Source organism: Prinia subflava, chromosome 4, assembly GCF_021018805.1.
Source record: "Prinia subflava isolate CZ2003 ecotype Zambia chromosome 4, Cam_Psub_1.2, whole genome shotgun sequence".
Lineage (NCBI taxonomy): Eukaryota > Metazoa > Chordata > Aves > Passeriformes > Cisticolidae > Prinia > Prinia subflava.
Window position 1 is genome coordinate 72,563,481 of NC_086250.1, and position 14,885 is coordinate 72,578,365.

The following is a 14,885-nucleotide window of genomic DNA, read 5'->3' on the forward strand; positions in this document are numbered from 1 at the left end:
CACCCGGGGCAAATCCAAGGAATTCCGAGCCAACCAAAAAACCCCTCTTTATTCATATACAAAAAGCCATTTGCGTAGGAGTTTACAGGTGCGTTTCTAATCCCAAAAGTGCTCTTACACAAAAAAAGCCAGAGCGGGAGTTTGCCATTCCAGCCAAAGCAGGCAGCTTGCAACATTCCCTGGGTCAGGGACCGGGATCTCCTGGCTTAGGCGGGGTGTCAGGCCTAAGTCAGGCCCGACCCAGCGTCACTCATCAAGAAACAGCAGTGGGGTAAAGCTCAGGACACCCAGGCTACAGAGGAGCTCTGCCAGCCCAAACTATGCAAGCAGGGGAGGTTTAATACATCAAACACCATCGAGGTCCAGGCCGCCCCTCAGGAATCGGGGACAGAAGTTTGGGTTCCAGCCGAGGTCAATACTCATCCTCATCGCCCTCCTCCTCCTCTCCGTCCGCCGAGTCCCTCCCGACCTCCTCGTAATCCTTCTCCAAGGCCGCCAGGTCCTCCCTGGCCTCGGAGAACTCCCCCTCCTCCATGCCCTCCCCCACGTACCAGTGCACGAAGGCCCTCTTGGCGTACATCAGGTCAAACTTGTGGTCCAGGCGTGCCCAGGCCTCGGCGATGGCCGTGGTGTTGCTGAGCATGCACACCGCCCTCTGCACCTTGGCCAGGTCTCCCCCTGGCACCACGGTGGGCGGCTGGTAGTTGATGCCCACCTTGAAACCAGTAGGACACCAGTCCACGAACTGGATGGAGCGGCGCGTCTTGATGGCGGCGATGGCGGCGTTGACGTCCTTGGGCACGACGTCGCCGCGGTACAGCAGGCAGCACGCCATGTACTTGCCGCGGCGCGGGTCGCACTTCACCATCTGGTTGGAGAACTCGAAGCAGGCGTTGGTGATCTCCGGCACGGAGAGCTGCTCGTGGTAGGCCTTCTCTGCCGAGACGATGGGCGCGTAGGTGGTGAGCGGGAAGTGGATGCGCGGGTAGGGCACCAGGTTGGTCTGGAACTCGATGAGGTCGACGTTGAGGGCGCCGTTGAAGCGCAGCGAGGCCGTGACGGACGACACGATCTGCCCGATCAGGCGGTTCAGGTTGGTGTAGGTGGGGCGCTCGATGTCCAGGTTGCGGTGGCAGATGTCGTAGATGGCCTCGTTGTCCACCATGAAGGAGCAGTCCGAGTGCTCCAGCGTGGTGTGCGTGGTCAGGATGGAGTTGTAGGGCTCCACCACGGCCGTGGACACCTGCGGCGCCGGGTACACCGAGAATTCCAGCTTGGATTTCTTGCTGTACTCCACGGAGAGCCGCTCCATCAGGAGCGACGTGAAGCCGGAGCCGGTGCCTCCTCCGAAGCTGTGGAAGACCAGGAAGCCTTGGAGCCCACTGCACTGGTCGGCCTGCAGCAGAACATTGGATATTTATCCCAAAGACCACAAACTATCCCAGTAATATTGGATATTTACCCCTGTAAGGACTGGAATAACTATCCCAAGAATATTGGATATTTATCCCAAAGACCACAAACTATCCCAGTAATATTGGATATTTATCTATTTAAGGACTGGGATAAGTATCCCACGAATATTGGATATTTATCCCTGTAAGGACTGGGATAACTATCCCAATAATGGATATTTATCCCTTTAAGGACTGGGATAACCATCCCAAGAAGATGGATATTTATCCATTTAAGGACTGGAATAACTATCCCAAGAATATTGGATATATATCCCCGTAAGCACTGGGATAATTATCCCAAGAATGGATATTTATCCCTTTAAGGACTGGGATGACTGTCCCAAGAATATTGGATATTTATCCCAAAGACTAGATAATTATCCCAAGAAAATAGGTATTTTTCCCTGTAAGGCCTGGGATAATTATCCCAAGAATATTGGATATTTATCCATTTAAGGACTGGATAACCATCCCAAGAATATTGGATATTTATCTCAAGGACTAGAAAATTATCCCAAGAATATTAGATATTTATCCCTGTAAGGACTGGGATAACTATCCCAAGAAAATGGATATTTTTCCCTGTAGGGACTGGGATAACCATCCCAATAATGGACATTTATCCATTTAAGGATAGGGATAACCAGCCCAAGAAAATGGACATTTATCCATTTAAGGATTGGGATAACTATCCCAAGAAAAGGGATATTTATCCCTTTAAGGACTGGGATAACTATCCCAAGAATATTGGATATTTATCCCTGTAAGGACTGGGATAACTATCCCAATAATGGATATTTATCCATTTAAGGACTGGGATAACCATCCCAATATTGGACATTTATCCATTTAAGAACTGGGATAACCATCCCAAGTAATACAGCACAAAATTCTGCTTAGAGCACTCACCGAGCACCTTAAGCCCGGTTTTAACGATAACTCTCCGCTTTTGGGGCAAACACACAAATCCAGGGGTTTTCCTGAGCCCCAAACCAAATCCCAACAGCAACAACAACCCCTGGACCTCACCCAACGATAATCTTTTGATTTAAGAGTCTTTTTTATTTTAAGACTTCTGCCCCGGACTCCCAAACATTGCCCAAAAGGGCGGGATTTTAACCCAAAACGCGGCATTTCCTGCTCACCATCTTGCGGATCCTGCTGAGCACCGTGTCGATGATCTTTGCCCAAACCAAATCCCAACAGCAACAACAACCCCTGGACCTCACCCAAAGATAATTTTTTGATTTAAGAGATTTTTTATTTTAAGACTTCTGTCCCGGACTCCCAAACGTTGCCCAAAACGCTGTAATTTTAACCCGAAACGCGGTGTTTCCCCCTCACCATTTTCCGGATCCTGCTGAGCACGGTGTCAATGATCTCCTTTGCCAAACCAAATCCCAACAGCAACAACAACCCCCGGACCTCACCCAAAGATAATTTTTAGATTTAAGAGTCTTTTTTCTTTTAAGACTTCTTCCCCGGACTCCCAAACGTTGCCCAAAACGCTGTAATTTTAACCCAAAATGCGGCGCTTCCCGCTCACCATCTTTCGGATCCTGCTGAGCACGGTGTCGATGATCTCCTTGCCGATGGTGTAGTGGCCGCGGGCGTAGTTGTTGGCAGCATCCTCCTTGCCGCTGATGAGCTGCTCCGGGTGGAAGAGCCCGTGGTAGGGCCCCGTCCTGATCTCATCTGCACCAGGAGGAGAAATCAGGGGGAGCAGGACACAAGGGAAGGTTCTGGAAGGAGTGAAATCCATGGAATGTCCAGCGGGAGGTGGACATCCTTCCAGGGGAAGGATTGTGGGAGCAACGGAAGGGGAAGGAATAAACCCACAGAAGTAAGGTGCTACCAGAACTCCAACTTTGCTCTACACCCACCCTGAAATCCTCAATTAATCTGGTTTAATGGTCAGGGCACCGCAATTCCAGCGTTTTTGTGGGATTGGGTACCACAGGCAGCTTGGGGGACAAGTCTGGGAGCTCCAGCTCCATCCTCTGCTCTCCAGCACGGAAGGGACACAGACAAAGCCCCTCCAGTGCTGACATTTCCACCTGACTCAGCTCCAGAGGGTTTTTAATCCACTCCATCCCAACACTGGACACATCCCATAATCTCCTGGCTCACTCATTAAGCTCCCCATCTTAATGAGGTGTCTGAAAATTAAGCAGGACCCAAACAAAAGCCTGCGATCCTTTAATTAGAGCTAATGAGTCACATCCCGGATGGAAAGATAGGAGGAGCAGCCTGGAAGGCAGGAGCAGGTGGTTGGATTTGGAGTCATTTCCAAAAAAAAAGATAATTATTATTTTCTAGGAAGGCACCACAAATTGAGGTGCCACACAAACAAACACCCAGAGATCCCTGAGGGAGCTGGGAAGGGAAGTGGGAATCTCTTGGAATCCACCAGGGTGGAAAAGACCTCTGAGATGGAGTTGGCCAAACGGGACAGCCGGGTGCCACAAACTCATGGAAAACGTGTGGCACCAGAACCAGATGTGCCACATCTGGCCATGGATGGTGGAATTCAGGCCAGGACCACCAAGGTTGGGAAATCCAGATCACTTTTCCACCTGGCAAATCCAGGTCACTTTTCCACCTGCGGAAGGTGCCAAAAGGAGGGAGCAAAGACAACCCAGTGACACCCACGGGTTTGTCACTCCTGATCCTTTTGGATGTGTAAATTCTGTCTGCTTCCCGTGGCTGGGGACATTTAACCAGGGCAGAGGAGCGGGATCAACAGGAGCCCACAGAAAAAGGGTTGGGAATTACGGATAAAGACGGATCAGGGGCAAAATCCCGGTTTTACCAATGACAGTGGGCTCCAGGTCTATGAACACGGCCCGGGGCACGTGTTTGCCAGACGCCGTCTCGCAGAAGAAGGTCTCGAAGGAGGAATCCACTTGCTCGGAGTTGGGATCCGCGGATTTCGCCTGCTTGGAGCTGGGAATGGTCCCGTCGGCCTGGATGCCGTGCTCCAGGCAGTAGAGCTCCCAGCAGGCGTTGCCCATCTGCACTCCGGCCTGCCCGATGTGGATGGAAATGCACTCCCTCTGGAAAAGGGAAACGGGGAATTTGGCACGTCCTGTGGATGAGGATGGGGAGTTCCAGCCCCCACAGCTCTCCCTGGAGGTGTGCTGGGGATGATGAGGGGAACAGGCAGCATCCACCGGAGCTGGAAGCAAACCGGGATCTGCTGGGCAGCTGGATGCAGCAGTCCTGGGAAAGGCTCTCCCGGCGCAAGGAAGGAGGAAGGAAGGAGCTGCCGGCTCCACGCTGGGGCAGGAAGCAGCTGAGCAGCTCCAATCCCCCACATCCTGATGGGACAACAACGGCTCCAGGCTCCCAACCCTGGACAAAAAGCTCTTGGAAAAGCTGAGCCAAGCTGGAGTCGCAGCAGGAAAGAGGCTGGAGAAAGCAGGGATTGCCCCGGGGCTGACTCCCAGCCCGGATTTATCCAGGTCACCTCCAGCAGCCCGTGGCTCCAGGGGAGCTCCGCAGGCACCGGCGTCTCCCGGAGGCTCCCTGGGCACTTCCCTGGGTAATTGGCATCTGCAGCTTCCAGCACGCCAAGATCAAAGCCAGGCAGAGCCTCCTGTCCCAGATCACAGAATCCCAATTATTGCCATGCCCGGCGTGGGGCAGCGCTGCTTCCCAAGGGATCACTGGAAAGGGAGCTGATCCCATTATTTGTGGTATCTATGGGCAGCCTGGCTCAGGGCTCACCTCACCGAGCTGGGGTCTCCACAGGAAAGGCTCAGAGAGGGGTGGTGGGAATGCAGATATCCCAAATCTCCAGGGAAGTGCACAACCACCCAAAGCACCCAGAAGATTCCAGCTGGACACCCCCGGGCACCGACCACTCGCGGCAGGGGAATGATCCAATGAAACTTCTCCAATTTCCCCAAGCATGGATGTGCCAAATTTCCCTGTCCTCAAGGAACTCCAGAGGCCACCGGACAGCAAGGACAGAGCAGGGCAGGGCTGGGTCATTCCTGGGATACGGGGACACCAACCCAGAGCTGCCTGAACAGCCCCAGATCCCGGTGTGGGCACAGCCCCACGGTTCTGCAGGGAGTGGAGGCTGCTGGGATCAGGGATTGGGGGGATCTGGGGATGTCAGGATCAAGGATCATCAGGTTAAGGAGCTGCTGGGATCAGGGGATTGCCAGGATCCCATTCCTGCTGGGATCAGCGATTGTCAGGATCAAGAGCTGCTGGGATCAGGGATTGTCAGGATCCCATTCCTGCTGTGACCAGGGATTGTCATGACCCCATTCCTACTGAGATCAGGGACTGTCAGGATCAGGAGCTGCTAGGATCCATTTCTGCTGAGATCAGGGATTGTCGTGATCCCGTTCCTGCTGGGACCAGGGACCGCCGGGATTCCATTTCTGCTGGGATCGGGGATCACCAGGATCCCGCTCCTGCTGGGAGCCCGCTGCCATCGGGACCAGGGATCACCGGGATCAGGAGCTGCTGGGATCCCATTTCTGCTGGGATCGAGGATCTCCCTCCTGCCAGGACCCGGGGATCGCCAGAATCAGGAGCTGCTGGGATCCCATTCCTGCTGGGATCAGGGATCGCCAGGATCCCGCTCCTGCTGAGATCAAACTCCCACTGGGATCGGGGATTGCTGGGATCCCGTTCCTGCTGGGATCCCGCTGCCACTGGGACCCGGAGATCGCCGGGATCAGGAGCTGCTGGGATCCCATTTCTGCTGGGACTGGGGATCACTGGGACCCTGCTCCTGCTGGGATCAGGGGATTGCCAGGATCCCGTTCCTGCTGGGATCAGGGACTGCTGGGATCCTGTTCCTGATTGGATCCTGTTCCTGCTGGGATCAGGAGCTGCCAGGACCCCGCTCCCCGCCCAGGGCACCTGGGGATCGCCGGGATCAGGAGCTGCTGGGATCCCATTTCTGCTGGGATCCGGGTTCACCGGGATCCCATTCCTGCTGGGATCCCATTTCTGCTGGGACCGGGGATCTCCGGGATCAGGAGCTGCTGGGATCCCACTCCTGCTGGGATCGGGGATCTCCGGGATCCCATTTCTGCTGGGATCGGGGATCGCCGGGACCCCGCTCCTGTTGGGACCAGGGATCACCGGGTTCAGGAGCTGCTGGGATCTCATTCCCACTGGGATCGGGGATCTCCGGGATCCCGCTGTCCCAGCTGCCGCCCGCACTATTCGGGCAATGCCGCCTGCCTGCCCAGCCCTCCCCGCAGCGTGGTTGCAATAGTTCCCCATCCCAGCTCTCCGTGCTCAGCTTCCAGCGCTTCCCCGGGACAGCTGCTCCGCTCCCCATTCCCAGCACCTGCCGCACTGGGAGCACTGGAATTCACAGCCCGCAGAGCTCGGGGGAAGGAGAACAAAGGAAAGCAAAAATGAAATGTAAAAAGTGGGAGCTGCTGTAAGGAAAAACCAGCGCAGCGGTTTATTGGAGGGTTTCCCCTCCTCTGAAATATTCCAGAGGGGTTTTTTTGGGATCTTCCCAACATTTGCATCCAGCTGAGCTGCCTTTTACAGGCTCTGGCTATAGGCAGCCCATTGTTGTCCAGCTGATTTTCCCATCGGGAGCACCATGTAAATATTTAACACTTTTATAGCCAGGCCAGACCAGAAATCCACAGATGAAAGGAAAAGTTCAAAGCCAAATCCCTGGGAGCCACTTTGAAGTTTTCTCCCATTTGCAACCAGAATTTTTTTTCTCAACAAGTTGCTCCTTTGCATCCATTAAAAAAAAAAAAAAGAAAAAGAAAAAAAAATAAAGTGCCAATTTGGATCCTCTTTCCCCAAAAGTTTCAGCTGGATCAGCCAGAAATAATCAGGATTGCAGGGTTTTTTTAGTCCCCAGCTCAATCCACTTCAGTTTCCCAGCTGCAAACTGTTTTGGAGCAGGGATTCCATGAAAAAAACTCCACGGAAAAGGGGGATTTTTATCCATTTAATATCTAATCCCAAGGGTTTAGAGCAGACAAAGGCAACATGGCAGCTCATTCCTAAGGAAAAAAAAAATATCCTAAAGGTTGTGCTTGTTGCAGCACACTGGGAGTGCTAAAATTCTGGGGAAAAGGGGGCAGCAGGATTAAAAATGTAAATTTTAATCCATAATTTAGTTGAGGAAAAATATGCTGGTGCAACACAAACACAAAAAAAAAATTCAACAACTTTTAAAAAACTTTCCAAGTCTGCAGACCCCACCTCAGGAGCTGCAGACTCCGCGGGGAAAAGCACCAAGAGGCCACTCCAGCAATTCCAAGCACATCCCTCATTTTTCCCTTATAAGGAGCAAACCCTGAATCGATAACCCAGAAGGTACCGAGCAATTCCAGCGAAGCTGCTCGAAATTAAAACCCCCGGGAGGAAAAAAAAAGAAGGAAAAAAGGGAATTTTGAGCTCTGAATCCTTGAGGGGGAAGGAAAAAATAAAAAAATTGGAAATATTGGAAATTTAATGCTCTTACCATGGTGAGGCTGGGTAAGATCTGAGCAAAGCAGCTGCTGCCTCTGCCTCTCCCTGCAACTTTATAGCCCAGGAAATCCTGACTCCACCTGAATTTAAAGAAGTTTCTCCAAGCTTAAAGGAGCAGAGCTCCTTTTCCTCCCATCCCTCCCAAAAAATCAGGATTAAATCCCGCCTGTCTTGCAGGATTTCTGTGATTAGGGGCAGTGTAAGGTGAGATTTTTGCTTTTTTTTTTAAAGGGTTTTATTTGAAGGGGGATAAAAGTTGGGTTTGAAGTGTGGGGTTGGTTTAAAAAAAAAAAAAAGGAAAAGCTGGAAAAGTTTTGTGTGTTCCCACATAATTCACTTTATTATATTATATTATTATTATATTGTATATTTATATAATTAATATATATTAATATAATTAATATATTATATATATTTATATATTAATATATATTAATATATATTATATTATATTATATTATATTATATTATATTATATTATATTATATTATATTATATTATATTATATTATATTATATTATATTATATTATATTATATTATATTATATTATATATTATTATATAATATTATATATTATTATATAATATTATATATTGTTATATAATATTATATATTATTATATAATATTATATATTATTGTATCGTATCGTATCATATCGTATCATATCATATATTATTATATATTGTTATATATTATTGTATTATATCATATTATATATTATATTATTATCTATAATATTTCCCATATTAATTCACTTTATCCAACATGATCCAACAGGAACAATCTGCCTTTATCATTATTCACAGCACTGATATCCTCAATTTTCTCAATTTTTAGGCAAAATCCTGCAATTTTGGGGTTTTTTTCCCATATTATCCATGATTTCATGGGAATTTACTGGGATTTGCCCCTCTGGGATATTCAGGTGGAGGCTCAGCCCCTCTGGATTTCTTAAGGATTCATTTTTCCCTCCTGCCAAGGATTGGGAATCCCTTTTGGCCCCATTCCTGCAGGATTTTCCAGATCCCAGCAGTGCCTGTGTGGTTGTGGTGCCTTTTTTCCCTAATTCCCTTATTTACCTCTTCATCTCCCATCAAAAATTCCCAAATTTTCTTTGATCCCATCCACAATTCCGACAGGTTGGCAGCTCTGGGATTGGGGGAGACAAGGATGTCCCAAATGGGATCGGGAGTGGGAATTTTGTCCCTTTGTTCAGCATTTTTTGGGATTTTTCTTTCCTTACTGTGCCCAGTTTGGGTTTCCCCAAAAGAAAAATATATAAAATTTAATAAAAATATAAAATGCATAAAATCCACACTGGCAAACCGGAGCAAATCCATGGATTTGGTTGGATTTGGAGCAGGGAATGTGGGAGGATGGGATTTGATCCTTGAAAAGAGAATTTGGAGTTTGGAGCAGGAAGATTTGGGGAATCCTTGGGTGCATCCCAAACCTTTCCTGATTTTAGTGATTTATCCACTTAAAACTTTAAAAAGAGGTCCTGGGAAACACCAAATCCAAGATTTTGGGGGTTTTTATTTTGGGGAATGAGAAGAAAAAATGGGAATTGCTGGAGCTGGTGGTGGCAGAGAGAACCTGCCTGGATTTTCCGGAGAAAGGGGAAAAGGAGGAATTTCAGGGGTTTCTTCACTTTTTGAGCAACCCCAAGTCCAAAATTTTGGGGTTTTTTGGGGAATGAGAAGGAAAAGAGGGAAATTCTGGAACCTGCCTGGGATTTCTGGAGAAAACGGAAAAGGAGCAATTTCAGGGGTTTCTTCACTTTTTGGGCAACCCCAAGTCCAAAATTTTGGGGTTTTTTTGTGGGTGGGAATGGGAAGGAAAAGAGGGAACTTTTGGGAATTCTGGAAATTCTTTTCTTCACTAAATGATGACTTTTTGGGCAAGCCCAAGTCCAAAATTTTGGGGTTTTTTGGGGTGGGAATTTTGGGGTGGGAAAGTGGGAAGGAAAAGAGGGAAACTCTGGAATTCGCGATGGCAGAGAGAAACTTCCCGGGATTTCGGCTTTCCTGGAGAAAACGGAAAAGGAGGAATTTCAGGGGTTTCTTCACTAAAAGATGACTTTTTGGGCAACCCCAAGTCCAAAATTTGGGTTTTTTTGGGGTGCGAATGGGAAGGAAAAGAGGGAAATTCTGGGAATTCTGGAAATTCTTTTCTTCACTAAATGATGACTTTTTGGGCAACCCCAAGTCCAAAATTTTGGGTTTTTTTGGGGTGGGAATGGGAAGGAAAAGAGGGAAACTCTGGAAGTGGCGGTGGCAGAGAGAAACTTCCCGAGATTTCAGCTTTCCTGGAGAAAGGGGAAAAGGAGGAATTTCAGGGGTTTCTTCACTAAAAGATGACTTTTTGGGCAACCCCAAGTCCAAATTTTGGGGTTTTTTGGGGTTGGAATGGGAAGAAAAAGAGGGAAATTCTGGATCCTGCCTGGGATTTTCTGGAGAAAATGGAAAAGGAGGAATTTCAGGGGTTTCTTCACTAAATGATGGCTTTTTGGACAAGCCCAAGTCCAAAATTTTGGGGTTTTTTGGGGGGAAAGTGGGAAGGAAAAGAGGGAAATTCTGGAAGTGGCAGTGGCAGAGAGAAACTTCCTGGGATTTCAGCTTTCCTGGAGAAAACGGAAAAGGAGGAATTTCAGGGGTTTCTTCACTAAAAGATGACTTTTTGGGCAACCCCAAGTCCAAAATTTTGGGGTTTTTTTGTGGGAAATGGGAAGGAAAAGAGGGAAATTCTGGAATTGGCAGTGGCAGAGAGAAACTTCCCGGGATTTCAGCTCCAGGCCGGATTTAGAACGGAATCAAGCAGAGCCCACCCGCCCAGAGGACTTTTTATAGCCAGAGCTCGCAGCTGCTGCCTCCTTCCCACTCCCACATCCCAAATATCCCAAATCCCTCCCGCCTCTTCCCACCCTGGGGCAAACCCTGATCCCACAGGATGGTCCAAAACATTCCTGAGCATCCTGTGGAGGTGAATTTTGGGCGGGCCAGGACTCACCAGGAGCTCTTGGACGCTTCAATTTTCTTCAAAACCCAAAGATTTTGGCCCTGGGGAGAGAAAATATTTCATTTTTTGATTTTTTTGGGGGGTAGGGAAGAGTTGGAGGAGGGAAAAAATTCCCTTTGCTGCAGAGATTTTTCCCTGTGTTGGGATTCAGGTACTTCCAAACTCTGCAATTCCAATAATTTGCTCCCAGATTTAATTGTTCAGCTGCTTAAATCTGCTCCACTTCACAGCTGAATTTCCCTAAAATCCCCTTCCAGCCTCTCATTATTCCTTTTTATTTTTTCCTGCAATGGGAATCTGCCAATTTTCCACACCCTCTTTCCCCCTGAAGGCATTTGTTGTCTTTTCGAGAGAATTCTGTGCTGGAACAACAATCCCAGGGATCTTCAACCTCGACTTCATCCCGTTTTTCCATCTCCACTTCCCAAGGCAAGTCCACTTTTTGATCCAACCAATCCTTTGGACATCCACTTACTTTTCTGGTTTTTGTCTGATTTTTTCCGATTTTTTCTGATTTTTTTCTGATTTTTTTTCTGATTTTTTTTCTGGGTTTTTCTGATTTTTTTCTGATTTTTTCTGATTTTTTCTGATTTTTTTCTGATTTTTTTTCTGATTTTTTTTCTGATTTTTTTTCTGATTTTTTTCTGATATTTTTCTGATTTTTTCTGATTTTTTTCTGATTTTTTTTCTGATTTTTTTTCTGATTTTTTTCTGATTTTTTTCTGATTTTTTCTGGGGTTTTTCTGATTTTTTTCTGATTTTTTCTGATTTTTTTCTGATTTTTTTCTGATTTTTTTTCTGATTTTTTCTAATTTTTTTCTGATTTTTTTGGCCTATATTTTGCTGGTTTTTGCTGATTTTTGCAGATATTTTTGCTGGTTTTTGCTGATTTTCCTTCTGATTTTTGTGCTGATGTTTTCCCGGTATTTTGCTGGGGTTTGCTCGATTTTTTGTTGGCTTTTGCTGGATTTTGCTGATTTTTTTTTCCAATATTTTGCTGGGTTTTGCTGATTTTTTCCTGATTTTTTGCCAGTATTTTGCTGGTTGTCCCCAATTTTTCTGCTGATTTTTTGCCGACGTTTTGCTGATTTTTGCTGGTGTTTGCTGGAGTTTTTTGGGGTTTTGTTTGTTTGTTTGTTTTTGTTGTTGTGGTTTTGGTTTTGTTTTGGGGTTTTTTTGCTGATTTTTGTGCTGTTTTGCTGATATTTTGCTCGGTTTTGCTGATTTTTTTTGTGATTTTTTGCTGATATTTTGCTGGGTTTTAATGATTTTGACTGATTTTTTCCAATATTTTTGCTGATTTTTGTGCCAATTTTGGGGGATATTTTTTGCTGATTTTTAAATGATTTTTTGCTGATATGCTCCTGCTGTTTGCTGATTTTTTTCTGATTTTTTGCAGATTTTTATGCTGATATTTTGCTGATACTTTGCCGATATTTTGCTGATTTCTTGCTGATTTTGTGCTGATTTTTCCTGATTTTTGTGCTGCTGTTTTGCCAATATTTTCCTGATTTTTGCTGATCTTTTGCTGGGTTTTTTGCCAATATTTTTGCTGACTTTTTGCCAATTTTTTCTGATTTTTTTGTGCCTATTTTTTCTAATTTTTTGCTAAATTTTTCCTCATTTTTGCTTTTTTTTCCCCATTTTTGCACATTTTCCTTCAGCCAAACTTCATCTCCAAACACATCCAAAATAAAAACAACCAATCTTAACAAAAAAGAATTCTTGTTATTATTGATTTAATAATAATTATTCATGAATTAAAACCTATTTTAAAACAAAGCATTTGGCATCAGCTGGAATTCTGATGTTCTTTATTGCCCTGCAAAAAGTGGCAGCAAGAAAAAATTAAAATCTTCATCAGGGTGGGATGTTTGGACAATCCAATTTTTCCTTAAATTAATTTCTTTATTTAATTTAATAATTAGATTAATAATTAATTTCCTTTACTGAATTTAACACCACACGGATTTATTTTTATTTATTCCTAATTTCTACTCTCCTCCCTTTAATTTAAGACTCATGAGGGGAAGTGCTTTAAGAAATTCTTTTAAAATAAATTGGAGAAAAAATAGATTTGAATTCCTCCGTGAGTTTTTCTTGCTGTGAATGGACCCTCAAGAGAGTGAGGCTTTTCCTTCTGGATGTGGAAATATCCACGGAAAAATGGGATTGGGAATATCCATGGAAAAATGGGATTGGAAATATCCAAGCAAAAAAGGATTGGAAATATCCATGGAAAAATGGGATTTGGAACTATCAAGATGAAAACAGGATTGGGAACATCCATATGAAAATGGGATTTGGAATAGCCAAGCAAAAACAGGATTGGGAATATCCATATAAAATGGGATTTGAAATATCCATGTAAATACAGGAATGGGAATATCCTTGTAAAAATCAGATTGGAAATATCCATGAAAAAAAGGGATAGGAATATCAAAGTAAAAATGGGATTGGGACTATCCATGTAAAAATGGGCCTGGGAATTATAATATTAAAATGAGATTGGAAATATCCATTGAAAAATGGGATTGGAAACATCCATGTGAAAATTGGATTGAGAATATCCAAGCACAAATGGGATTTGGAAATATCAAGGTGAAAACAGGATTGGGAACATCCATATGAAAATGGGATTGGGAATATCCAAGAAAAATGGGATTGGGAATATCCATGAAAAAACGGAATATCCAAGCAAAAATGGGATTGAGAAGATCCATGTAAAAATGGGATTAGGAATATCCTTGTAAAAATGGGATTGGAAATATCCATGGAAAATGGGATTGAAAATATCCATGGAAAAATGGGATAGGAAACATCCATGTGAAAATGGGACTGGGAATATCCATGTAAATACAGGAATGGAAATATCCATGGAAAAATGGGATTGGGAATATGTAAGCAAAAATGAGATTGAGAAGATCCATGTAAAAATGGGATTGGAAATACCCATGTGAAAATGAGATTGGAAATATCCATGTAAAAACGGGATAGGAATATCCAAGCAAAAATGGGATTAAAAAGATCCATGTAAAAATGAGACTGGAAATACCGTGTAAAAATGGGATTGGAAATACCCAAGCAAAACAGGATTGGAAATACCCACGGGAAAATGGGATTTGGAAATACCCACGAAAAAATGGGATTGGAAATATCCATGTAAAAACAGGACTGGAAAATCTCAGGCCAAACTGTGACCACTCGAACTGAGCTTTAAGAACTCCAGGGAATGAAGCTGTGCCAGGGAAGGCTGAGGTTGGATTTTGGGAATATTTCTCCCCCCAAGGGGTGAAGGCTCCCAGGGAATGGGAACATTCCCAAGGCTGCTCCAGGAGCAACAGCCTCACCTCGTCCAAAACAGGAAAAAAACACCAAAATTTGGAGGAGAAACAATCCCTTTGTAAAAAACGGGATCCAAGAGAGAGCAACAGCCTCCCCTTGTCCAAAAGAGGCAAAAAATCAGCAAAATTTTGGAGGAGAAACAGCTCCCTCCTAAAAAACGGGATCCATGAGGGAGCAACAGCCTCACCTCGTCTGAAAGAGGTGAAAAATTCAGCAAAATTTTGGAGGAGAAACAGCTCCTTCTTAAAAATAGGGATCCAAGAGAGAGCAACAGCCTCACCTTGTCCAAAAGAGGTGAAAAAAAGCAAAATTTTGGAGGAGAAACAGCTGCCTTAGGCTGCAATGCCAGCTGTACCAGAGCTGTGTGTTCTGCCAGGAGCTGTGAAAAACCAGCTGGGGCCGGGTTCTTTATCCCTTCCAGGACCTATCCCTGATCACTCTGGGGATCTCTTCTGTTCAAACCAGCTGGGGCCGGGCTCTTTATCCCTTCCAGGACCTATCCCTGATAACTCTGGGGATATCTTCTGTTCAAACCAGCTGGGGCCGGGTTCTTTATCCCTTCCAGGACCTATCCCTGATAACTCTG

At 45.5% G+C, this 14,885-nt stretch overlaps 1 protein-coding gene across 1 annotated transcript; it reads right to left on the reverse strand.

The window, feature by feature from the left end:
* On the reverse strand, nt 1–8,130 carry TUBAL3 (tubulin alpha like 3). The gene is made up of 4 exons (XM_063397138.1): nt 7,927–8,130; nt 4,270–4,513; nt 3,004–3,152; nt 1–1,396 (listed from the first exon to the last, which is right to left on the reverse strand). Exons 1-4 carry the CDS (start codon nt 7,927–7,929, stop codon nt 413–415), a joined length of 1,380 nt encoding a protein of 459 aa, XP_063253208.1. The 5' UTR covers nt 7,930–8,130; the 3' UTR covers nt 1–412.
* Nucleotides 8,131–14,885: the final 6,755 nt, after the last annotated feature.